The following is a 24,744-nucleotide window of genomic DNA, read 5'->3' as shown; positions in this document are numbered from 1 at the left end:
CCTCGCGGATGTAATTAATGCGAGCATCAGACGCCCTTTTATAGCATTATGTTCAGATGTACTTGTATGATCCGAGGTTATTCACCTACCAACCAATTCACCCTACTATATTAAACATAGTCAATAATTTCTATCAAGAACTGTAATTACTGTTAAAAGCTCAATTAGATCGGATAAAGCTATCGCTTTGCAATAACAAAGATGTAGCTTTGTTGCAATCAAATATATTAAGGACTCAAGAAGTAATTGTTTAAAAGGTTGAGCAAAACAAAAATTAAATATAGTTTTATAAAATTGTTTTGTAAACTTGTTATTGCAACGTCTTGTCAATAACAATTTGTTTTAGCCGGCTTACTTATAACCTCAAAGCTAGAATTGAAGAAGATGCGACGTAAGACAGAGGGGGAGCGTCGCTCGATGTTGTGACGCATGCGCGTCTTCGACCCTTCGGAGCCGGATAGTGGAGCCGGCGCTGCACAAAGCGAGCACCCGCCGCCGCCGGCACGCACTGACCCGGCCCAACATACATGTACCGCGACCACCGAACACATTTGCGACGCACTGCCATCGCCTTCCACTTAAAACGAGCATGTGATAAATCTAAACGCTAAAACGTAGCGTCTCGTAGTGTTTGTTTTGTAGCTATCACAAAGTTATCATGTACAAGACAGTGAGACATGGTGAGAACAGTCTGCAGTATACTATCCTGCCGCAGACGGAAGAGGTGTTGAGCAACAGCGGCCTCAAGGGCAAGGGGCGCGACTACAGCCCCTCCATCCATGTCCGTCGCTCGCGGAGGAGGTCTACATTGAAATATGTTTTACTGGTAGTTTTCGGAATTGTTGTCGCACTGGCTCTGGCGTCTGTTCCGCTCTATATCATGAATGCAGCTCTGTACGCACGAAGAAATTTGCAAGATCATCACGATATTGGCACGTCTGCTCCTCTGGCTCCCACCGGCCGGGAAATAGTCAAATCGAGAAAGAAGGAACTCCAGTTTTTGCCTGAATTCATAACTACGGCAAACACCAAACTTGACACCACCACGCCAATTTTTGTATCGTCTCCTACTGTTCTCACGACAGTTATCCGTGATCGTGCGACTACTCCGCCGTGGACGATGCCCGCATTGAGGTCTTGGAAGGGATTAACTCCCGCAACGACGCTGCGGCCAGCACCCACAGAAAATATAGAACAAATTCCCTTAATCGGCACTCCGTCGGGCAGCGTCCGCTTGTTGGATAACTATATGTCTGTGAAACCCTGGGAGAAGGACATAATTATAAGACCAACAGTTACCCCGGAACCGATGACCGTTCGAAACATATTTAAGTATTACTCCCAACCTATTGTTACGTCGGATAAATCGATTACGACTAATATGAAAGTGGATGATGTGTTAATCACGACCAGGGCGACTTCTACACCATCTCCACTAATAACGGAGTCAACAACGACGTTGCCGTTACTTGAAGACGAGCAATCTTTGGAAATCGATGACGTGTTCTCGCTGTCTACATTGAAGGGAGACCCGGGATTGTCCGAACCCGTCGTTGACTCTGATGAAGTGATAATAGCTAAAGCGACACGTGGCTTGTACGGAGCTAGGTGGCCATTCGTCGATCCTTCGTCTTATTTCCAATGGACGGTAAGCTTTTTTTCTTATATAATGTTATTTTCGCTGCAATGCGTGCTTGTAATAGATCATAACAAGTACTGTAACCTCGCACTATCCAGTTATTTGATTTATGAGACTTTAATTAGTTTTTTACGCCTAAACATGATTAATTTACTATAATGTTTGAAGCAATCGTGTTGTCATTATATAACAAGTCTGCACTGAGCTGTAACAAATCGCACCGATTCTCTGTCTTATTGCCAACACATCCTGTCGTTAAGATAAAAGCTAATATATTAAATACGGTTACTTTTAATCATTGCAAACATTGGATTTTTTTTTATAATACAATTATTGAACAAGGTATCGTATTCAAATTTTATTTTATTTTTCTTTATCACTGATTACCAGAAAAACTTATAATTTGAATCATGATCACATCTTTCCTTTATTTTTAAATAACATAATATATTTTCGATTAGCGATAGTAATCATGATTTTTTTGTTTTTAAGTAGTAATTTGCATTTGCTTCTATTTATTTTCAATAATAATATACAAAGCTTTAATTAGAAGATTGCTGGTGTTTACCATTTTGGTTTAGAGGTTACATTAACATTTGGAAACCATTTTTTTTTAAACACTATGGTAAATATATTTACTACATGTTACATAGTTTACGTGTAAAATCGATATTAACTACGGTAAAACAAGACCCTGAGGAATATACGTATTTCTAAATACCGTATGTTACTTTGCATACGTTTAATTAATGCCACATCTAGATGTATTTTTATATTTTAAGATGGATGGATGGATCTTTGTTAGAGTTTGTAGCCTAAACGGCTGAACAGATTTTGATGAAATTTGTTATAGAGGATAGCCTGGAAGAACACATAGGCTACTCACTTCTATTTTTTATTAATTCCATGCGGATGGAGTCGCGGGCGAAAGCTAGTAGTAAATAAAATTTACTTACTTAAACAACAATAAACTAACGTACCTGTGTAGAGTTGGTTATAAAAAATCTACTTTAATTACTTGAACTTAATTTAAAAAAAATAACCATAATTTCCCAGAAATTCACGTGTTCTTGTTCGCAAATAAATATTTTCAGAATTAAACATACATTTTCAATTCAAAATAATAAAATTTTATTTGTTTTATTCGCTTGCAAAAACTTCATTATGTGTAATCAAGAAACCTTATTCGAAAACAAACGAGTCTTTAGCGTTGTAATTGCTACTTTTATGAATTTAAATTAATCTGTGTCTTAAAGGAAAGTTACCAATTTTTACTTACTTATATAAAAACAATAATACCATTTATTATACGTCTTTGATTAATTTATTTTTACAATCTTATATAATACTTAAAACTTGAATATTTGCTTAAGTAGCCCGTTACAGTATTCCTCACACTGAGTCGACACTAAAGATAGCCCTTATCACCCATTTAACGACATGTAAATGTGAAGCCTGAAGGAAATGTAAATCTTAATGTAGTAAGAGCGCTCGTACACCTTTGACTAAACAATAGCATAACCGTTGTGTTGGCGATTGTTTTGGTAGATAATTCAACTGTTTAGTTCCACAAATAAAAATGTTGTCTACTCAATTTATTTTAAGACAACGAGTAGTTTTCACAATGTATTTACACATGTCTTTCGTAAGTTTTAATATCTCTATTTGTTGCAGGGTTATACTTTGACGGACAATCTGTTGCTCCCTCTGCTTGTATCTACTCTGTCGTCTGTTATCCTCGTGTTGCTACTGGCTGTGGCGGTACGTCGCCGCAAGAGGACGACTACAGCTTCCGCACAGATTGGGGTAACGGAATATTCAAATCTAAAGCGCCAAAAACGCTTCTTTTTGTTTGATAGATGAACTCTGTATAAAAGTGAACAATAATTACTACATAGGCATACAATAATGTGGACTTGTTTGAGATAAATTAGTTAAAATTAGGACAAAGCTGCCGACCGGTCGAGTTTTATCGATACCGCTTCTCAGTAGGGCCTTAATCATAATGTTACGTCGGTGTCGAATGTTATCTACAACATTCCCAAAAACTCGAATTCACGGAGAAACAAAACTCGTTTAAATGCTCTACTTTGAAACATACTTATGTTTAGCCACAGATAACACAATAGTATACTACGAGTAGTAACTAAATCTGTTACTTGAGATTAGAAGTTGTAGCTTTCTAAAATGTTAGGCTAGAATAAATATTTCATCTTCTACGAATTTGCTAAAGTGAATGTTCTTAAACCCATCTTTCTTTCAGAAGTTAACTGCTGATCTTCAAGATGATGTTACTAACCTTCTGCAGGCTGAAAATCCAGAAGACGCCGAGGAATAAACTACCTAAACCAATTCGCTTGTTCATGTAGCTTCCAAAGTACAAGTAAAGTTATGCCTTATGTACAATTGAAACAAAGCTCATAATCCCTGTTGTACATTAGGCATCAGAGCACCGTATAATTTATCAGCTAATTCTGTAGTGTTGAAATCACAAAAGACAGTCATATCCGCATAGTCTTCTATATACTGAGGTTTCAGTGCCTATTGTGTGTAAATATACGGTTTGTAGGACCTCCGTCGCTAAGGTCCAAGAAATGGTTTGCATATTCAGAGATACGATATAATATTGTGTAGGTAAGTATATTTTGTAATCGCATTAGATATTGAAATGTAATTTAGATATGTAATGTGTCAAATGCCAAAGTTGCTAAAATTATTTTTGTTACAAATTGTAATCTACATTCGTAATTTTTAATAACGTTTGGCTGACATTGCTGGGTAGATGTAAACAGTGAAATAGACTTCATTCCATTTTCAAATTCCATCATTAATATAGCGTGATCATGAGCTTGCTAGACAGTTTTTATTGTCGCTAATTTTATTTTCTATGTATAAATATTAAATACCTGTTAGACATAAATAGCAGATGTGCTATGTATATCATATCTCTGAAATCTCGAATATACGACTCGACAGTATTAACTAAACCCTGTGGTATATATTTAATTCTACATAGACGTACATATATGTGTAGTTACGGTAGGCTAAGTTTAATATCGATCTTGATGTTACTCTATGTCGCATCCTATTTGTGCATTTCTAATTATTCATGTATCTATGGCACGTTTTATACGCTGCGACGGATTCAAAGATGGCGTCGCAAAGCGCGGGAAAATACAGCCCTCGTTAAACAAAAGGTCTTCGTAGCAATCACGCGATTGCTTTACTTTTACCGCAAGCGATTTACTAGTTTCCTACATTGACAATAGGTTTGCATTTGAAGTTTTTCTCGAATGTTCATCGCATAATGTTCCTTAAAATTTCAATCTAAAGAGATGCAGTCGTTTGCTTCATCTGTATTTATTCTTTCCATATTATAGAAATAAGACTGATATGTTGCATTTTACTATAGTGCGTTTACTAAGTTTATAAAAAGGAGTGCTAAAACAAAGAGAAAAATTGTGGGAGGAGCATTAGACAAATGTGATAAATGTATTAGGTGATTCAAATTTTTTTTATTTCATTTAATTACAACAAGAAAGTATCTTTACATATTATTTCCGTTTCCGTACAATTTCATATCAAAGAGTACGCAGTTTAAATATACACAGATTAAAAATGTAAGATGTGATGTCAAAAAATATTTCAGAAACATGTGATTTGAAATTGTTTGCGCGCTTCTGAAGTTATGAAAAAAAAGGTGTTTATATTTCATAGTTACCCGAGTAATATTTTTATTAGGTATTCAAAGGTCTTCTTGTCTGGTTTTATATATGGAAGTGTTGAATATATTTTACAGTGTACGTATATAACCAACGTATCGCACGTATTGATAGTATTTAGGTACCGGTTTAGCTTGTGACGAGTTTCATGTTAAGGCAGAGTGGTTATTTTTTACGCTGGACATCCACCATGTATATATGCAAAGAAATAAATTATGTTTTTCCCACCAATAATTGTCTTATTTAACCTTTTTTTGCCTACTTGTCTTTTTTTGTTAAGAGCGCGTGCATATCTTTGACAAAATTATCGCACAAGTGTTTCGTCTCGCTTTGATTCCTATGAAAACTCTTAGGAATCAAGTATTTTAGGATTTTTAGTGTGAAAACTGTTGAATTAGTTTCGAAATAATCGATAATCGTAATAGTTGTGTGATAGTTTAGTCAAAGATGCACCTTCTCATAAAATCCACTCTTTGGTGAATGATTTCAATCTGAAAAGAGATAATAAAACGAGGCGATTTTCAAATAGACAAAATTTATTATACAAAAAATATACTACAAACCTAATTGACTTACATTAGGAATTACAACTATTTATTGCAACCAAACATTTCATACCAACTATTAAATAATATCTAATTTAAATAAACTTCTTTACTATTATCAAAATGTATCAATCACGTAATTGAATTTTCCTTTACAAAGTCCGTCGAAACACGAAAGCTATCGTCCTCTCTCATTCTACGTGAAAAAGAGATAGCAATATGTGTTCGATTCTTAAATTTGACACTTCTATTAAACCATATTGCTTACTCTTTGTCAAAGATAACAGAGAGAGATAACAATTGTCATGATCAATTGTTTGTGAAACAGAAATATTAACATTACAGATATAGATTTGACTTATTTATAACCTCTTAAATCCTGACAATTTAACAAATTAACTATTATAAGTTACAAATAGGCACTGGATTTGGTTTTGATATTAAATGTTCATTAATATGGAGTAAAGCCTTTGTATAACGACATTCCACAACATATATAAATGGCATAAAATGTAGATTTTCATACTTTGTACCTAGATGTGTTTATCAATATCGTATAATGCGTCTCATTAGTGTCTATTTCCACTAACACGACCCGCCACTGAAAACTGCGACATGTAGAGTCGCGTGCTCTATTTTCACAGCCCTTTAGCAACTAATATAAAAAACTAGACATCCAGTGACGAAAGACGAGCCTAGTGGCGATTTGATAGTCGAAATAGGCACATAGGACTAACTTAAACTGTCTATCAATTTATATAACAGATATATTAACATAAACACAAAAATTTAGGAGATAGTCATCGACAAAATTTGTATTGGATTTGTGCAGTGCCTTATACCGACAAATATTATACAAATTTCGTTGATAACGTTACAAATACGCTTTCGCAAATTTTCGTGCTATGTCTCTGTGGGATATGTGACGTGCATTATACTATATTGAAGTTACCTTGACAATTGACCAAGTAAAAAAATTACGTCAGTACAAAACATGCGTCTTATTGTGCGCGCATAGTAACAATAACTAACTATTATTGTCTACCTGCTAAATAAATTGATATAAAATGTATAATTGGAGATAATAGTATTTATTTGCCTTTTTTGATATCAATCTAATTTGGAGTTTAGAGTTACATGAAACTTGTAAGTCTTTGATAGCAAATATCTTATTCATAAGAAAGAGATAGCTATTGTGTTGTCAGTTTAGTTATCACGATGTTTTATTTTGTTTATTTGTATGAGAAATTTAATTTCCGAACTAAAACAAGGGTTAATGATATACGACGATGAAATTATTAGAAAATGGAAGTTTATGTAATTACAAAATTGAATTTATATGTTATTACTCAAAAAATATAACCTTTTATTTATAACTTATGAAATAAAACAATAATAATCTTACATAGCGCTGACCACAACCAAATTAAATAAAAGAAAGAAAATCAATATATTTAATTATGTTACATAATCACATTTAAAAAATCTCATTCCGAAATTCTGAAACTCTCTTGAACTTGCAATTATTTACAAATTCCAACTTAATTAAAAAACGAAATACACAATTTTTAACCTCTGAAGTTTTCTATATAAGTGCGAATTATAAGAGTAAAAGGGATAGATATATACAAAGACAACAGAACAGAAAGAGAAAGAACCCATCAATTTCGCACCTATTTTGCCAACTTCAGGAACTGTAAAAACTGCATTTGGTCAGAGTTTTATTTTGACAGTCATAGAAATTGTGTGATGATTCTGTTAGTAACATTTATAAACAAATCACACTTAACAATTGTCTCTAATAAATTTTATTTAATAAATTTTACATACCGACAGTAAACATTTCTCCTCCCAAGCAACAAAGTGCCTTAACGTATATACATATAAGGTCTAAATCATATCATTTTGGCGGAATTTACTTGCAAATGCCAGGTTGACCAGTATTGACAGGCACCAGGTGCCAGTATCACTGCTGTGGATTGGCAGGTCTCAGTAATCTGGCCAACACATGTCGACCTCCCACTAACTTTAGTTGTTGTCCGTCCATTAATACACTACGCACGCCGCTGGACGTTGGCACTGCAGCCGTCGGTACTGCCTGTAATACAAACAGAAGTCACCAAACGCAACTAAAATACTACCTAATTATACTAACCACAGTACAACAAGCCTATTTTGACAGCTATAGAGTAAAAATTTCGAATGTCGCGTCTATCCCCGCATTGCCTTTGAGAATCAAAGATGCTAGATAAGATCAATATGAATTTGTATGGATGTTTCATCAGAGCAAACCCACAGGGAGAAGAAACAGCCTCATTAAAATAATAATTCTTAAAGTTTTTAAAAGTGATACCGGATTATAATTACGGAAATAGATTTAACTGACAGCTGTCAAAACGGGTCTATTTTTTGATAACGAAAAAATTTCACCAAATACATAAATTAAAACTAAACCTAATACCTATATTTTTAATAATCCTAATTGCATATCCTTAAATAAGTTAGTCATGCCAAAAAGCCTTAATCTTTTATCTAAAGACTTATAATTTACTAGCTTTCGCACCCGACACCGTCCGTGGAATAAAAAAAAGGAAAGTTGCCTATGTGTTCTTCCAGACTATCACCTCTATGTCTATGCGAAATTTAATTGATATCTGTTCAGCAGTTTAGGCTAAAAATTCTAATAAACATACATAAAACCTTTCGCAATTATTAATATTATTAAGAAGATATAGTCATTTTTAACCGCAGTCCGCATGCATCATTAATTATGCGACATGCTTATAAAATCATGCATTTTATTACAATAAATCAGACTGCATATGCTGTCCATGCTATGCATGCAATATAAATTCACCTGTTGTATCTTTATCCCCTGCGGTAGTCTAACAGGATGTATCTGATTTACCTATAATTTAACATTACTATTATAACAAAAATCAATCGGAAATTTCAATTATCAACCAAAATATACCTCCAGTTCACTTTATACCAATTTGTGTGTAATTCTGTTGTTAAATACTGTATAATTAAAGATTCAAAAAATACATAGAGTAGGCATATTTGACACTTCATTTGAAACATTTTTCATATAATCTCATGAATGCTGTCTATTGATAGATCCTCATGTCAATTAATTAATTGCTAATAGGTGTAATTAAATTAATAAATACTGGCTGTTGCTAGCGACCACGTCTATTTGAAATTTTAAAAATAGTCTAAGTTATTCTGCAATAACGTAGCTTTTTAATGGTGAAAGAATTTTTGAAATCGGCCTAGTAGTCTTTGAGCTATTTCAATATGTACAAAAATACAAATCTTTCCTCCTTATAATATTAGTACAGTTATATTTTATCCGTAGGCTAGGTATAATTTATTTCATAACAAAAGATGGAACTTATATTTTAAAAAAATGTTTTTTTACATGTCCATATAAGAAGTAAAGTTGGCACTAAACTTGTCAACTAGCACCTTTCAGAGAAAGTACCCGTGAGGTTATTATGCCTAGTCTATATATTTTCTTAATGTCTATGATTACCCACTATAACAAATTATTTGATATACACCATTTTATTTAAAATTTAACCGAGGACTTACCCCCTCTAAGCTTAACTAGTATTATTTCAAATAAAACAGTACCTGTTGTAATTTTAAAACTGGCGGTGAAGAGGTAGACGTTGTTACTGATTGTCCTCCTGAAATCATAGAACATAATCTATACTTCTATACTATTATAATAAAGCGTAACCACACACTTCTTTGTTGCCTAAGATGTAAGCAATTACAGCATATTTTTGAATAATTCTTTTTTAAATAAAAAACCGTACACTTACGTCACGCGTTAGGCTATATATTTTCACGCCATTAAACTTAGGCGGTAAATATTTTGGATAAAAACCATAATGTGTTAAAGAGACCATAAGTTGCTGTCAACGTCAACTAAGCAAGATTACCAAGGTTTGTCATGTCATGTCATTTTGACATTTGCTATTGATAATTTGACTAATGTAAACAATGAAATAAAAATTTGACGTTGGCGAAATCATCGAAATGACGATGGGGTCCACTAAACATTAAAAGAAGAAGAAGAAGAAAAATTTTATAATTTCATGCGGATGAAGCCGCACGAGAACAGCTAGTAAATATTATAAATGCGAAAGTCTCAATGGATGGGTGTATGTTTGTTAGCGTTTGTAGCATACACGGCTGAGCGGATCTCCATGAAATTTGGCCCAGGTTTAGAGCATAGTCTGGAAGAACACACAGACGAATTTTAATCCCGGGAATAGTTACGGTTCCCGTGGGATACATTAGTTTAGTTTTTCAATGTTTACTCCACCATTGCAACGGCTCAACATATCTTAATGAAATTTAGCACAGATATAAAACAAAGTCTATAGTATACATAAAGTTCATCCCCGAGAAATGTCCGGTTCCCGAGGGATATGTAGCTTTTTGTTATTTTTATAGTTCGTATGTTTTCTAATTCCACGCGGACGAAGTCGCGGGCAACAGCTAGTTTTACATAATTCAACAAATATGAAAACAGTCATCATATTAAAAATTGTATGTATGAATAAAACACAAGATATAATTTTATAGACTTACCAATATTACTTAGTACTATAGTCTGTGATGTCGTAGCTCCACCACTTGAAGTCATACGAATAGAGCTACCGTCACTTTGCTGGAAAAAAACACAATAAATGTAACATTACACAAACATTAATTGTTTAACACCGAGAATGTCAAGAATAGTTTTCAGAGAAAAAACTACATTTTGTAAAGCATAATATACTAATACAGCTTGTGTATACTTAATTATAGTTATACTAGCTTTCGCCTGCGACTTCACCCATGTGGAAATAAAAAAAAAACAAATGTGAGTAGCATATGTGTTGTTCCAGACTGTACTCTACATCTATACCAAATTTCATCGAAATCTGTTCAGCAGTTTAGGCTACAAACTATAACAAACATCCATCCATTTATCCATCTAAACTTCTGCATTTAAAATATTAGTATGATATGATTTAATGTAGAATACATCTTTCTGAGGCTGAAAAGATGCATCTTCCGATTCTCTAGAGAATGGCATCAAAATGTCAAAATAGCCAAAAAGTTATGTGGTGTTTGAACTTTAACAACGATATTTATGTAAGAAGTTGTGATTTTAAATTATTTCATCGTATTGTGGTCAAGCACTAGTTGAAAAATTTGCGCGACTTAGCGTGCGTGAAATCATAATAAGAAAAGCCTATGTTACTCTCTGATAATGTAGCTTCCTAATGGTGATAAAATTTTTAAATCGGTCCAGTAGTTTTTGAGTCATTTCAATACATACATAATAATTCAATATATACATATATAAATCTTTTCTCTTTATAACATTAATAAAAAATTACCTGTAAAATAATGTTGTGTAAAGGTTTAGCAGAGGTGAGTAAAAGTGGCCTCGCTAATCTCGTGGAAGGAGACAGCACGCGCACGCCGCCGCGCCCACGAATGTTGCTCATGCCCACGTTGCCCACGCTCATGTTGCCCACACTCCCCATGTTGCCCACACTCCCCATGTTGCCCATATTGGCCATTTGTAGCGCTCGCGCCCCGCCCACTACTCCTTCCAGTGATATCATTTGACCCTACAAAAGATTGCTTAATCGTAACTAAACTAATGTAATGATATTCTACAGATCAGATCCTAAATATGTTTCATTTAGCAAAGAGATTTAAAAAATATAGAGTAGACACTTCACTTGAGATCACATTATTATCACTAACGCTATCAAGTGATATCCTAAAAACCACATGTCAATATTCCTATTTAAATTAATTGTCGATAGATATTATTAAATAATATTTAAAGGCTTATATTATATTTTGAGACACTGCTCATTTTATTTTATATCAAAAGATGGAGCTTTTTATACTTTTGTAAAATGTTTTATTACATATTATTAAAAGGATATGAGGTAGCATACTAAACTTAAACACTAACAGAGTTTAGTAATTTCTTCACTATGCCTTGTCTATATATTTATCGTTTATTGTAATAAAAAGCATACAAAAAAACACAATAGGATATGACCATACCTGTGCATTAGTTAATAGCTTGGCAACAATAGGTTGTGAGGTTTTGTCACCTGATGACTGTGTTCTTACAGCTTGCGCCATTGATTTTGGTGTTTGGTTAGCTAACTGTAAAGTCTGACCACTTGCTAACTGTATGGTTTGACCACTAGATAACTGCACAGTTTGACCACTAGGCAACTGGAATGTTTGACCACTCGGCAACTGAACCGTCTGACCGCTCAACTGTACAGTTTGACCGCCAATCTGCACAGTCGGCGGTGCAAGAACACTTTGACCGGACATTTGAGCACTTTGACCACTTATTTGCACCGTTTGTACATTTCCACCCAACTGAACCGTTTGTACACTTTGGGACGGGATTACACTTTGACTTGCAACTTGAACACTTTGTCCACTTGGTAGTTTGACCGTATGTCCGGTTAATTGAACACTTTGTCCTGCGATTTGCACCGTTTGTCCTAATTGGACGGTCGACACTGGTATGAGGGGTTGGTTTGTTTGTGTGTTTGTTTTGTTTGTGGGTGTTTGTGGTCTGGGTGTCTTGTGTTGTGGGACTGGGCGCAGCTGCGGGGCCAGTTGCACAGTCTGTCCGCTGGGCAGGCGCACGCTGTGTGGGGGCAGCTGCAGCGAGGAGAGCTGCAGGGTGTGCCCCGGGGAGAGATGCACGGCCTGTCCGCCGGGCAGGTGCACCGTCTGGTTGGCGGCGAGCTGCACTGTCCTGCCCGACAGCTGCACGGTGCGGGTCGACACTGATGACGTCACCGCGGTTGGCACACTGCTCACTACTGTTGTCACGCTCGCTGACTGAAATGCATAACGTTTTTGTTTTTAACTTTAAAATTATTCAATACAAATTAATATAGCGTAGGCGTAGACACACACTTTCTTTTAATGCATATATTTCAAATTCCTTTCTTAATAAAAAAACTGTATTTAGGAATCATTTTACGCTGTGAAGCTTAGGGATGAGTAAATTTGGAAAAACTGCTCTGTGTGAAAAGGACAAAATCTATTATCCAATAGTAACAAAGAAACAACATTTCCATGATTACTTAAATTCTTAGCTTAGATATTTGCAAATGAAATAGAGTCTTTATGCTGTGCGGATGATTCCGGAAGGGAATAGTTAGTTATTAAATTGAGACAAACAGCAAATAACAAATGTATGATAAATACCTGAGTCAAAGTGGTCACAGGCGTTGTGCTCGTTGTTGTCCGTTTCTTTGTTGTTGGTGAATCTGTAAACATGTGAAATTTGTTATTAGATTGGCGACAAAAGAAAAGGACAGACTGACGATTTTTACATGTAGTTTTAATAGTGATAGAGCTTTAACATCTTTGCACTATAGGGCCGGCTCGCCCCACGCAATATCACGAACTCAGAAGACAAGTGCAGTGGAAGTAATTCTGTGTACAGTTTGATCAGTGTGCATACCGGAGGCCTTATATTAGTCGCTTTCCCTTACCACTCTTTATTAATAAAGAATGATGGGCACAGAAAGTGGATTAGACAATGGAAGAGACGCACAGGAAGGGGAAATATCAGCTTTATTTGTGTCTATGAATTAAGATTAGTCAACGCATCTGCAATTACGGATGTCTACGGACAGCGGTCAATCGCCATTTTGGCGGATTTAGGTAACCGCTTGCTCGTTTGTCACCTTATGATATTAAATAAAGTAATAAATATTATAACAGTTAATAAAACTTACTCTGAGTCATCAAGGCTTGTGGTGAGATGAGTGACTTCCCCGAGGAAGGTGTGGCTGGACTCAGTACTCTCACAACACCTCTTCTTGGCGCTGGAGTTGTCTATTAATTTTTTTTATATTAATGTTTAATTTAATTTCGCTTTTATTGATCTTTATGTAATAAAACTCTTGCACAAGTATGCTTGTTGATTTTAATTTATATTGATATACTAGCTTTTGCACGCTACTTCGTTTATGAGGAATTCCAAACAAAACTTATAGTAACATCTGTGCCAAATTTCATAAAGATCCGTTAAGCCCTTATTAGATATGTATAAAAAACATCCATCCATCCATCCAAATTATCGCATTTATATTAATTACTTTTTAAAAAAGAATAAACTGAAATGATTATTATTTAAGTTCATAGACTAATTATTTTAATAGGAATCAGAGCTTGTTTGAAAGGCAATGTTTATTAATATTATACTATAAGAGGTTTTTATGAAGTTTTTAAGTAAAAAAGTAATACCTGTGTAGGAGGCGTGTTGATAGTCAAAGTGGTAATAGTAGAGGTGGTCTGCGCCGTGGTCGAAGGCCGTATCAGAAGCGACCGCGTTACTTGCGCTACCTGCAACATAAGGGTTGTTTGCACTGTCCTAATTTAACCAAGTATGTAAAATTTTATTTTAAATTAGCTTAGGTGTTCGCGACATCTTCCGCGTGTATAATAAACAATAAAAAAAATATTGCACATGTTACTCACGATACTTATACACTTACATAAATTACCTTTTTAACGGTGAAAGAATTTTTTAAATCGGCCCAGTAGTTTTTGAGTTATTTCAATACATACAAAACTTCACTCTTTATAATATAAGTATAGATTAATAGATTAGTGTAACAATTCATATAAGTTCTAGGCTTGCGCTAGACGGGATTTAAACCCACGATGGCGATCAGCAATTCTTGACTATTAAATTATTTGAAATTAAATAGTGTAGAACCTCGATAACCTAAAAACCTCTATAACTTCAAAAATAATATGTTCCCTTCCCATCAGAGCCCAAAACTTCTACAACAAAGACCCTTGATACCTTAAAACCTCTATAACTTAAAATATTTTGTGTTTCCACTTGACTTCAACTTATCGAGGTTCTACTGTAGTCCAAGTTAAATTGATCTATAAAAGAGTACCTTGGCTTGAGTTTGTTGTACAGAAGAGACTGATGCGGGCTGGACTACAGATACCACTGTCGTATGCTGGTTGGATAAACTTGAAGAAATCTGAAACATAATCAAATAAAATCGATATAATTATATAGTCTGACTAGAAATATAAAAACACCTGTAGTAATGCCTACCAATTTGAAAAAAATCGTTTCTTTTGTAGAATAAAGAAACCGTTTGGACACTTCCAGATCAGGGTTTTGACATTTGACTACAATAATTTCTATATTATTTATGTCTTGTATCAACCCTATTGTTTATAACGATTTTTGACCAATGTTGGAAGTGGATTTTTTTTAATTTTCATTAATGGCACATATACAGCCCATATCTTTTGTTATTTCTATACCCTTCCTTTTGATGTCCTTTTTATTATTATACCCTGTATTATTCAGTGATAATGTAGGTTACGAAGGATTTATGAAATCGGTCCAGTAGTTTATAATTCTGTTCTCTTCTCTTCCAAGTCTATTCTCTTTCCATTAATTGAATTTAAATAATATTATTAATATTAAAATACTCACATTACTTTGCGATGTTTCTATTTTCTGTACAGTCTTAGTTTTAGGCGTAACAACTAGAGAAGTATAGGCCTTAGCCCCGGTTTCGTTCACTTTACTTGGTCCGCACTTCACAGCTTCGATACACTTCGCTTGATTCTGCTTCGGAGATTGCTTCGGTATCGGAACTTGCTTCGGGATTGTATTAATTTGCTTCGGCGTTTTAATTTGCGTCACTTTTTTCTGGGTTTGACTGATTTTGATGGTTTGTGTGTTCTGTTTGGGTAATGTTTGTTTGATTTGTGGTTTTTGTATATTCTTTATTTTGGGCGTTGGTAGTTTAGGTGTCTGTTTGTGTGTGAGTTGTGTGGCCTGTATGAGGAGCTGTGCGGAGGAGAGGTGGGGCGCGGGCGAGGGGCCGCTGTCGTCTACATCCACGTCGCTGTCGGATGCATTTTCTATTACTTCCTCAACGCTGGCAACCTCCATCTCCATCTGGAAACAAGTGGAGTAGTAAAATGAGAAATCTGATTTTTATAAGAATTGAAAAGTTTCAATTTTCTAATCTATACTCTTGTAAATATTTGTATTTTTATATGTACTGAAATAACTCAAAAACTACTGGTCCGATTTAAAAAAATCTTTCAACTATAAAAAGCTGCTTTATCATTGAGTAACAAAGGCTACATTTTTATTTTTTAATATTCCAGGTTAGCTTGAAAAAGCTTGTTTTAAGGCACACAAAGACAACTATAATCAAATGTGCTGGATTTAAATCTTCGACCGCTAAATCCTCTTTTACCCCAAACTATTAGGCTGTTGTCTCAATATAATTGATTGTAACGATTGATTAGATGTTAAAAGAATAATTGCATAAGAACTACTGTACCTAATTAACATTTAACTCATAAATAAACTGTAAAGTTATACTTACAGCAGTTTGCGGCGAGGTGGCGGGCGGTGCGATCGGTACAGTCTTAGCTCCGCGGCCGCGAGGACCACAGGTTTTTAACCAGTCTTCTTCACTCCTAAGGAATACAGTTTCAAATAAATACGAATACAATCATACTTGAATAAACAAGAAATTGAAGAATTACATTTTCACTCCTACAAGTTTTTCACTAATTCTTGTAACTCGCTTTGCGAAGGTTTGATTGTACAAACATAGATGTCGCGACGGAGACTTACAGACAAATATTTCGACTTTATAAAAAGAACATTACTAGATTCCGCCTGTGGCTCCGACCGAGTAACAAACAACAATATGTAGCCTATGTGTTTTTTCCAGACTATTCTCAACATCTATGCCAATTTCAACGAAATCCGTTCACCAGTTTAGGCTAAACTCTAACAAACATCAATCTAGACTTACGCATTTATAATATTAGTAAGAAGTAAGATCACCTGTTCCTATGCAGATATGTCCATACAGCACTTCTCTGGTCATATTTGACGATAGGATCTCTCTTGACAGCGAGTAATTTCTCCAACGCAGCCGACACTGCGCTTGATAGTGCTTGCTCCGTGCAAGGAGCGATCCATTGAGACATCCTATACAGGAAAACATTTATTAAATAACATATACATGTTAAAATAAAAGCCTTTTTAAATTTTGCAATCAACGTTAACATGCATACATCCTAAATAAAAAACAATATATTTATTAATTATAACAAAATTTTAATATGAAAACTAAAATGCCTGATTTTTAGAAGATATTTGCGTTGCCTATAACTAATATCACATTAAAAAAATTTTTGTCTGTCAGTCTGTGCGCAAGCCGAGTTTGTTCCGGGTAATCTCCAAAATCTGATTTCGATCGGACTTTTACTAAAGGGTTAGACGGTCATATTATAAGAGTACCTTTTTGACCGACTTCCCAAAAGAAGGAGGTACTCAATTCGTATGTATGTTTTTTTTTATCTTAATATTGCGTGTCCAAAGTCGCGGGCAACAACTAGTATGTAATATGATTAATAAAATAGTTACATTTAATGAGATAAAAAAATAATTAAAAACAACTTCTTAACGAACACAGTGGTGCGACGCATCCCTATAACTATCAAGAGTAAGAGCAGCGTATACTGTGCCGACCCCCTGCAGGTAAAAGGGTAAGTTGACGATGATGAGAATAACATAGTACGAGGACCGGAAAGCACTGTTTTTTTTATATTAACTTCAAAAGAATACATTTTTAAAAGTTTTTTTTTTTCAATCATTGAAATAATATTGAATTTTTTGGAAGCAAACAAGTCACAATAACCTTAAAAAGACTTTGCACACCTTCGAAGTACACTGAGCTGATAAAAATAAGCAAATATCGACTTGCACAGAAACACTACTTTCCACTCCCCTTAAATCATACTAATATTATAAATGCAAAACTTTTGATGGATGTTTGTTAAGAGTTTGTAGCCTAAACTGCTGAACGGATTTCGATGAAATTTGGCATAGATAGAGCTCAGTCTGGAAGAACACATAGGCTGCGCACTTTTGTTTTTTTTTTTTTAATTCAATGCGAGGTGAATCGCGTGCGAAAGCTAGTAGTAACATTACTTGAGCAGTGTGAGGAGGTCTGTGCGCGTGCCCTGTCCGTTGGGCAGGCGGGCGAGCGCGTCCCGCAGTAGCGCGCCGAACGTCGCGCCGCGCGGCCGCGTCGCGCACACCAGCGCGCCAGTTGCGCCGCCGCCCGCGCACCGCGCTATCGGCCCCACCACAGACCTGTAACTGCAATACAACGAACATTGCAATATACCGCACTGACGCTACCAATGACAAATTAAAAATACATTCCGTAATAGGCAATATGCATGTATTTTTTCCTTTTTTAAACGATTCTACTTGTTATAAAATAACCAGAAAAAAAATTGACTCGAAAATATTCAACCATTGAGCTAAAAGTAATAAAATCGAATTACGACCATTTTCGAGCGACTAAAACGCGATCGGAGTTGTCATGAGACAATTGACGTCAATCGTCATATTCCATGCATGCCTATTAGGCAATATGCATATTACGCCAAATTGTACCAAACTTTTTTTAAGTATACTTTATTACTATAAAAACATTCCTGCAAAGATTTTTTTAAATACAATGTGATTTAGTTGCAAAATTTAATAATTAAAAAGTGTCTTTTTTTCGAATTCCCTTGCTAAGTTCTAAAACGCACACTTTTGGTCGAAACAAGTGGCTTATCTAATATGATGTCGCTGTATTATCAATATACATCATTTACGTTAGTTTATATAGAAATACACTCTTTAAGTATTTTACTGTAAACACTAGGAAAGTCTAACATTTTTAAGAACCACTGATCTGTATAAATGGACAGGAGATTGTCTGAAAATTACAGATTTTGCTTTATTCCGACTAAGGCCGCGATCTTATCTAAGTAATATTATAAATGCCAATATTTAGATGAATGGATAAATGTTTATTAGAAGGTATATGGAACGGCTTAACGGATTTTGAATAAAAGCCACAGATGTGGAACATACACTGTGAAAGTACACATTAGCTACTTACTGAAATGTATAATTTCGAAAACTAGTACAATAAAAACTAATAGTACTTACCCATACTGCACATAAGTGAAGGGTTTGGTAGCAGAAGCGAATCTTTTCCTCTCTTGTATTCTGAAGTCTGCGATCTCTCCGGGCGTGGGCGCGCGCACTGTCCAAGACGTCGGGTATCTGGAAAGACTTTGATCGTATTAATTGGTTAAAATGTTGAAAAACATATCAACAATTATAAAAAAAAACTGAAACTGTATTGTGAAATTGCTAATAAAAATGTTGTTTTGTCACTGTTAATTATATAGCTCGTAGATATTTTTCATAAGCTTTTTATATCTTAAAACAATTCTAAAACATCTAAATTAATACTAAAAAGTGCATGTAAATTCACTAAAGCCGCAGATAAAACAGAATTCCGGTAATTTCTAAAATTCCAGTGTTAACATTTGTTTATAAAATCGCAATAATGTACATTTTTGAGCATACATATACAAATATACATACTCTTACCATAATTCCAAGGTGCATTTATTTCAAAAGATTAATTGTGATATATGGATATGATAAATGGAACTAAAGAACAATTTATAATGAACAAAATATTACCAAAGGATAATTGAGATTATAAAACCTCAAAAATGATGTGTCAATTTGTATAAAAGCACTGCAAATTTAAAAAAAAATCTAAAAGCAATTTAATAAGTAGCAAAAAACAAATAAAAACGTGATCTATACATAATTTAAATTTCCAATTAAATTAATCTAAATTAATTATATACAATAGTGTTTAGCTTAGCCTGACCACACCAAAGCAATGTTGTCAGCGACAATACTTTCAAATTAAATCCATTAATTTTTCTATTAAAAACTTGAATTTTTTCAAACTGTATAATTTGCTTATGTATGTATCAGTAGTGACTTAGCTTAGCCTGACCACGAACGAGAGAAATGTTATAAACGACATTACTTTCAAATAGATATGGAAGTCTCTTTGTCCTTAGCAAACTAACAGTATTATTTCAAGCTGTATATAAGGTTTAATTGCGTATGCAGTGAAAAGCTGTAAGTGTCAGTAATTGCTGACCTGGGCGGGGGCGGGTGCGCGGCGTGGTGCGGCGCGGCGGCGCGCAGCCAGCGCTCGCACAGCCGGCCCAGGATCGCGTCACAATCACGACCCGCACCTATCCACTGGTACGTCTGGGAACAATACTTATCTCACTATCATACTAGTCATACTTAATATTATAAATGAAAGTTTAGATTGAATGGATGTTTGTGAAAGTTTGTAACTTAAACTGCTGAACAGATTTTGATGAAATTTACTTTTTTTTAATTACACGCTAACGGAGTCGCCGGCGAAAGGTTGTTAATACAGATACATACTTAATGCTTAAAGAGTGTGTACAGCGGATTTAGGCCAGTTTTATTTAGTGGCGGTGTTTCTGTAGTTTACAGTTTTTTATATAGTGAATATGTAATATTTCAGTGACCATTTACCAAAAAGCGGCTCGGGGCATACTAGAAACTAACATAACATTTCTAATACGAAAACATATCAAGCACAATGTCTTACAAGTACACTGAATGTCATAAAATTAAAACTAATCGTCATGCACTATTTTGAATGTACTTTAAAAAAAAAATAAACAATGAATTGCATACAACTTTTCTGTTCGGATTGTTGAAGCTACATTTCTTAGAAATAAAAAAGTTACAGGCATTGAAAATCGTACATGACCACTGATTCGATTGTTTTTCTGTCAAATTTATGGTAAAAATATATGCAACTGACCTGTGACTCTGGTATAAACTGTAAATATGGTACAAAATCATCAGGATGTGGTCCCCTCTGCCCGGCGAGGAAGTCCAATGCTGAATTGAGCTCAGCACACCAGTCGTCAGATACTTTAAACATTAATTCTTCAATTAAGAAAACAAAAATTATTAATGCAATCCACAATTGTATCTACATTATCTATCACTTTGTTGTATATTACTATAAAATTTGTAAATTTTCGTCACGCTGTAACTAATTCTAATAAAAACAAGTATGAAATTATTAACAACATAATTTCCCAATATCGTTTTTCAACTGTCATCTTCTACAGTCTTAAACTTTGTTTATTTCTGACAAAATGTATGTTAAAGCAATTTTATTTTGAAAATGCAAATACAAATATTATCTCTAAATATACAAATCTACAAGGCACCAAGCCCCTCAGTGGGGACATAGTTAGCTGGTGATGATATTGGTAATATGGATCTTATTAACATAATAAATGCGAAAGTTTAGACGGAAGGATGTTTGTTAGAGCTATAAGCCTAAATTGGTCAACAGATCTTGATGAAATTCGGCATAGATGTAGAGGATAATCTGTAAGAACACATAGGCTACTCTCTTTTATTTTTTTTCAATTAGTAGCGGGCGAAAGCTATTTTTTAATCAAATTTTTATATAACAAGAAGCCGAGACTACAATTCCAAATGGAATTTAATGAAGTTTATTTATTTAGTTTTATTCTAAAAACACTTGCTTATAATATCTATAATACTCAAAACTTACAATTGTACCAAGTATTAAGCGGAGCTATTGGAGATCTCATGACAGTCGCACATCTTGCTTGTAACTGCTGTTTGGAGGCTCTATGTGCCGCTTTAGCCGGGAACAGACCACGGACTAATGACAGGAAGTTAGCATGTGTGGTCTCCGTCAGTTCATCTGCATCTACATTGTCCTCGTTAGTCTCTGTCGATGTATCCACTGGTAAAACTTCCCCGGATTCATCTGCTAACTCTATAGGTAGTGCCATCATGTCTAAAATTTTATTTATTTAATTTATAGATATAGACTACATATAGATATATAATTTATAGATTATAGAGAATATATAGACAAAGTGCTGTGTAATGATTGATTTTTTTTACGTATTTTTATATTCTTACAAGTTAAATGCTTTTAGTACTAATATATTTATATTGTGCTTATTTTATACTTTGGTATATTTCTTAATTTAGTCATCAACAGTAAGTTAGCAACCATACTTATTAATATAAACCTTAACCAACCAAAACCAATATAAAGATTAACCAATGACATTGGTTCTTCTCATATACACTTTAAAACACTAGATTAAAATGAAGTTATGTATAATTGAATGAAATAGAAATGAGAAATAATATTGACACATTTAACTTGTTGATGTTTGTATTTCATTGTCTATGGATTTATTTTGGAAAGTTAAGTTTTCAAATTATACAAACATGTCTATTTTAACAAGTCTGTGATTTTAGTCATAAAAGGGTAAATTGATTTATAATAGTTTTGTATGTATATAATACATTAAATTAATAAACTCTAAGATAAATGTACATTGACTTACCAATTCCATCTAAATCTTCTAATTTTATAGGCACTGGTTGTAACACTTTTGAATTTTGTGTTGAACTAGCATAATCCATTGGTTCTTGTTTTATTTCCAATGTTGAATCACTGAAGTTTGTACTAAAGAAATGAGAAAAACGGACATAACATCATACAGGAAACCATGTATTTAACAAACAACATATAATACTAACTTTGTATAATTGGGATATTTATTGTCAACATTTTCTTGTTTGATTTCCGATTGATCCAATAATTTCTTAGTAAACTTTGGACTTGCAACGGGATCTAGGAATGATGAACTTTCAGAGTCCGACTCCTCTGGTTCACATTTAATTTTAATATTTGGCAACAATGGTTTATTTTCAACACTATCTTGATCTTCTTTAGACTTTTTGATCGCAGATTTCAATTCTGCTTTTGAAGCTTTTTGGTTTAACTCTTTTTTAGTACCTTTACGTAACTTATTTATAGGACTTTCTGTTTTAGCACCACCAAACATAAGTTTCTTTGTTCCATTCATCATTGCTACTCTCTGTTTAATATCTTCTAATGTTATACCTGCAGTATTAAGTTCTGGATGGTTCTGTAATTGTTAATTATTAATTATTTCCAGCAACAAACAATAATTTTGATATAATAATAGTGTTTTTTTACTTCTCTGTACTGCCTTCTTGAGCGGTGAGTTGACAAAACTTTCTTTAAACATTCTAGAGATGTTAAATGTGCAGGATCTGACCCACCAAGTGTTCCAGATACATTGTTATCTACTTGCTAAAAATAAATAAACACTTATGAAAGTATCCTGGACATGTTAAAAATATAGCTGATTTATTAAATTGATTTCATTATCGGTGAAAATGCAAGATATTGGAATAAAAACAATGTATATCAACATTTTTATATGTATTTAACGTTTCTTTCTAAATTTCCTCACGCATTTCCTTAATGTTTAGTAATCTTATTAGAATAGTAAAGTTAACAAAGATTCATGTTTACATAAATATATGTGGGCCTATTTGATTGGTTTCAAATTTGTTTTTAATGAACCATTAACAGTAACAAAGAAATTCTGATTTTTAGAGGTCTATGTACAGACATACAGACAAAAGTGTCAAGTAATAAAATTATACTAACATTTATAATATTAATAATGCACAAGAAATTACCTGTCCAGTTGCTGACTGTTTCTTCTTTTTCACCAATCGTTCAGGAGCACCTTCAGGGTAATTCTGATCCTCGGAGTCCTCACCTCCAACCTCACCCCAAATAGCAGCTAACTCTTCAAAGTATCTTTGTTTCACTCTCATGTATAATGGTTTATATTTATTTTTGCTTGAAGCTTTGGGAGCTAGAGCTGGTAGCCTTGGTACAGGACCCGGAGGTGCCCCTTTAACAGCTGCTAACAACCGTTCCCGAGAGATTAACAATTCCGGTAAGAGTTTAGCATAGTATGATTTATTCTAGAACATATCAAAAGACAAAAGTTTTAATATAGGCACAATAAGTTGAGAACAAAACTGAGTAAGTCATAAATCTACCTTTTGCTTTTGTTGTTTTGCTCTAGCTTTCTTTAGAAACTTCCTCATTCTAGCTATATCTGGTCGGTAGTTACCTTGTCTTAAATTGTTATAAAAGTTGCTAAGTGGTGATGTGAAATGAAATGGTTCATAGTTAAATAACATTTTCAATGTTTTCTCATTCTCATCCTCTTGATCATCTTTAAATTGAGGCAACAATTTTGTAAGCTCTTCTTTATGTTTGTCTTCCAGGCTATCCCAAGTTTTCATGGAAAAAAACTCTTTAAAGATACCATAATCTTCACAAAGCTCCTGTGGCAACTCTAAAGTGTGGCCTAAGATACTAACTGGCTCCAATAACTCCTCGTCACAATCTGAACTTCCACTTGAACTGTCGGAAGAACTACTAGTACTAGAATCGCTACTATAACTTTGTTCACTTTCCATCTTTTCCTCCGTATCTTCGACCTTGTCAGACATTTGGAGAAACTTTTAATTGGCCGTAATCAAAATAACAAAACCTGTTAGTGTAAATTACCTTATTTTCACTGTAACATTGATATATTCTCTTGTTTTGCTGGTCTTGTTTACAAAAAGTATACGCAATTGTAAACCATTTGGTAGCGAGAAGCCATGAAGGTTTTTGAATTAATGTCAAGTTTCGTCTAAAATAAAATATAACGCACTAGACAATCTGCGGCGTTTCATACATAGTATGCGCCAGAACGGCACATTGCGATGAGAAAATAGCTTGACAACCAAAATCAGCGACATTTTGCCATTTCAAAATAGAATTTTAAAACAAAACACGTCTTGTCTATGTTCATTACGATATTTTTGATTTTACCATTATCTATGGGAATCATAGATGAGGTGCTGGTTTAACCATTTTTGTTAAAAAGTTAA

The 24,744-nt window shown here is 34.1% G+C and overlaps 2 protein-coding genes across 5 annotated transcripts; one reads left to right on the top strand and one right to left on the bottom strand.

Moving 5' to 3' along the window:
• The first annotated feature begins 414 nt into the window (after window positions 1–414).
• LOC106104389 lies at window positions 415–5,578 on the top strand. Its single transcript, XM_013284429.1, has 3 exons — window positions 415–1,648; window positions 3,314–3,445; window positions 3,903–5,578. The coding sequence occupies exons 1-3, from the start codon at window positions 659–661 to the stop codon at window positions 3,975–3,977; spliced, it is 1,197 nt and encodes a 398-aa protein (XP_013139883.1). The 5' UTR covers window positions 415–658; the 3' UTR covers window positions 3,978–5,578.
• Window positions 5,579–5,911: 333 nt separating this feature from the next.
• On the bottom strand, window positions 5,912–24,611 carry LOC106104392 (nuclear factor related to kappa-B-binding protein). Of its 4 annotated transcripts, none has more exons than XM_013284435.1 (23): window positions 23,860–24,611; window positions 23,488–23,781; window positions 22,976–23,092; window positions 22,513–22,904; window positions 22,317–22,438; window positions 21,500–21,730; window positions 20,729–20,841; window positions 20,021–20,133; window positions 18,997–19,122; window positions 17,977–18,147; window positions 16,825–16,971; window positions 16,355–16,448; window positions 15,445–15,915; window positions 14,888–14,977; window positions 14,223–14,321; window positions 13,712–13,811; window positions 13,176–13,237; window positions 12,000–12,803; window positions 11,312–11,548; window positions 10,515–10,593; window positions 9,546–9,601; window positions 8,764–8,814; window positions 5,912–8,004 (listed from the first exon to the last, which is right to left on the bottom strand). In XM_013284435.1, the coding sequence occupies exons 1-23, from the start codon at window positions 24,316–24,318 to the stop codon at window positions 7,873–7,875; spliced, it is 4,560 nt and encodes a 1,519-aa protein (XP_013139889.1). In that variant the 5' UTR covers window positions 24,319–24,611; the 3' UTR covers window positions 5,912–7,872. The 4 variants fall into 4 exon arrangements, with proteins under 4 accessions (XP_013139889.1, XP_013139887.1, XP_013139888.1 ...); XM_013284433.1 differs by having other exon boundaries at window positions 5,913–8,004; window positions 21,500–21,751; XM_013284434.1 differs by having other exon boundaries at window positions 5,913–8,004; window positions 18,997–19,113; window positions 21,500–21,751.
• Between the last annotated feature and the right edge of the window lie 133 nt (window positions 24,612–24,744).

The sequence above is a fragment of the Papilio polytes genome, unplaced genomic scaffold (genome assembly GCF_000836215.1).
Source record: "Papilio polytes unplaced genomic scaffold, Ppol_1.0 DF823688.1, whole genome shotgun sequence".
Classification (NCBI taxonomy): domain Eukaryota; kingdom Metazoa; phylum Arthropoda; class Insecta; order Lepidoptera; family Papilionidae; genus Papilio; species Papilio polytes.
Note: the sequence above shows the minus strand (reverse complement) of the source record. Positions and strands in the feature narration are given on the sequence as shown.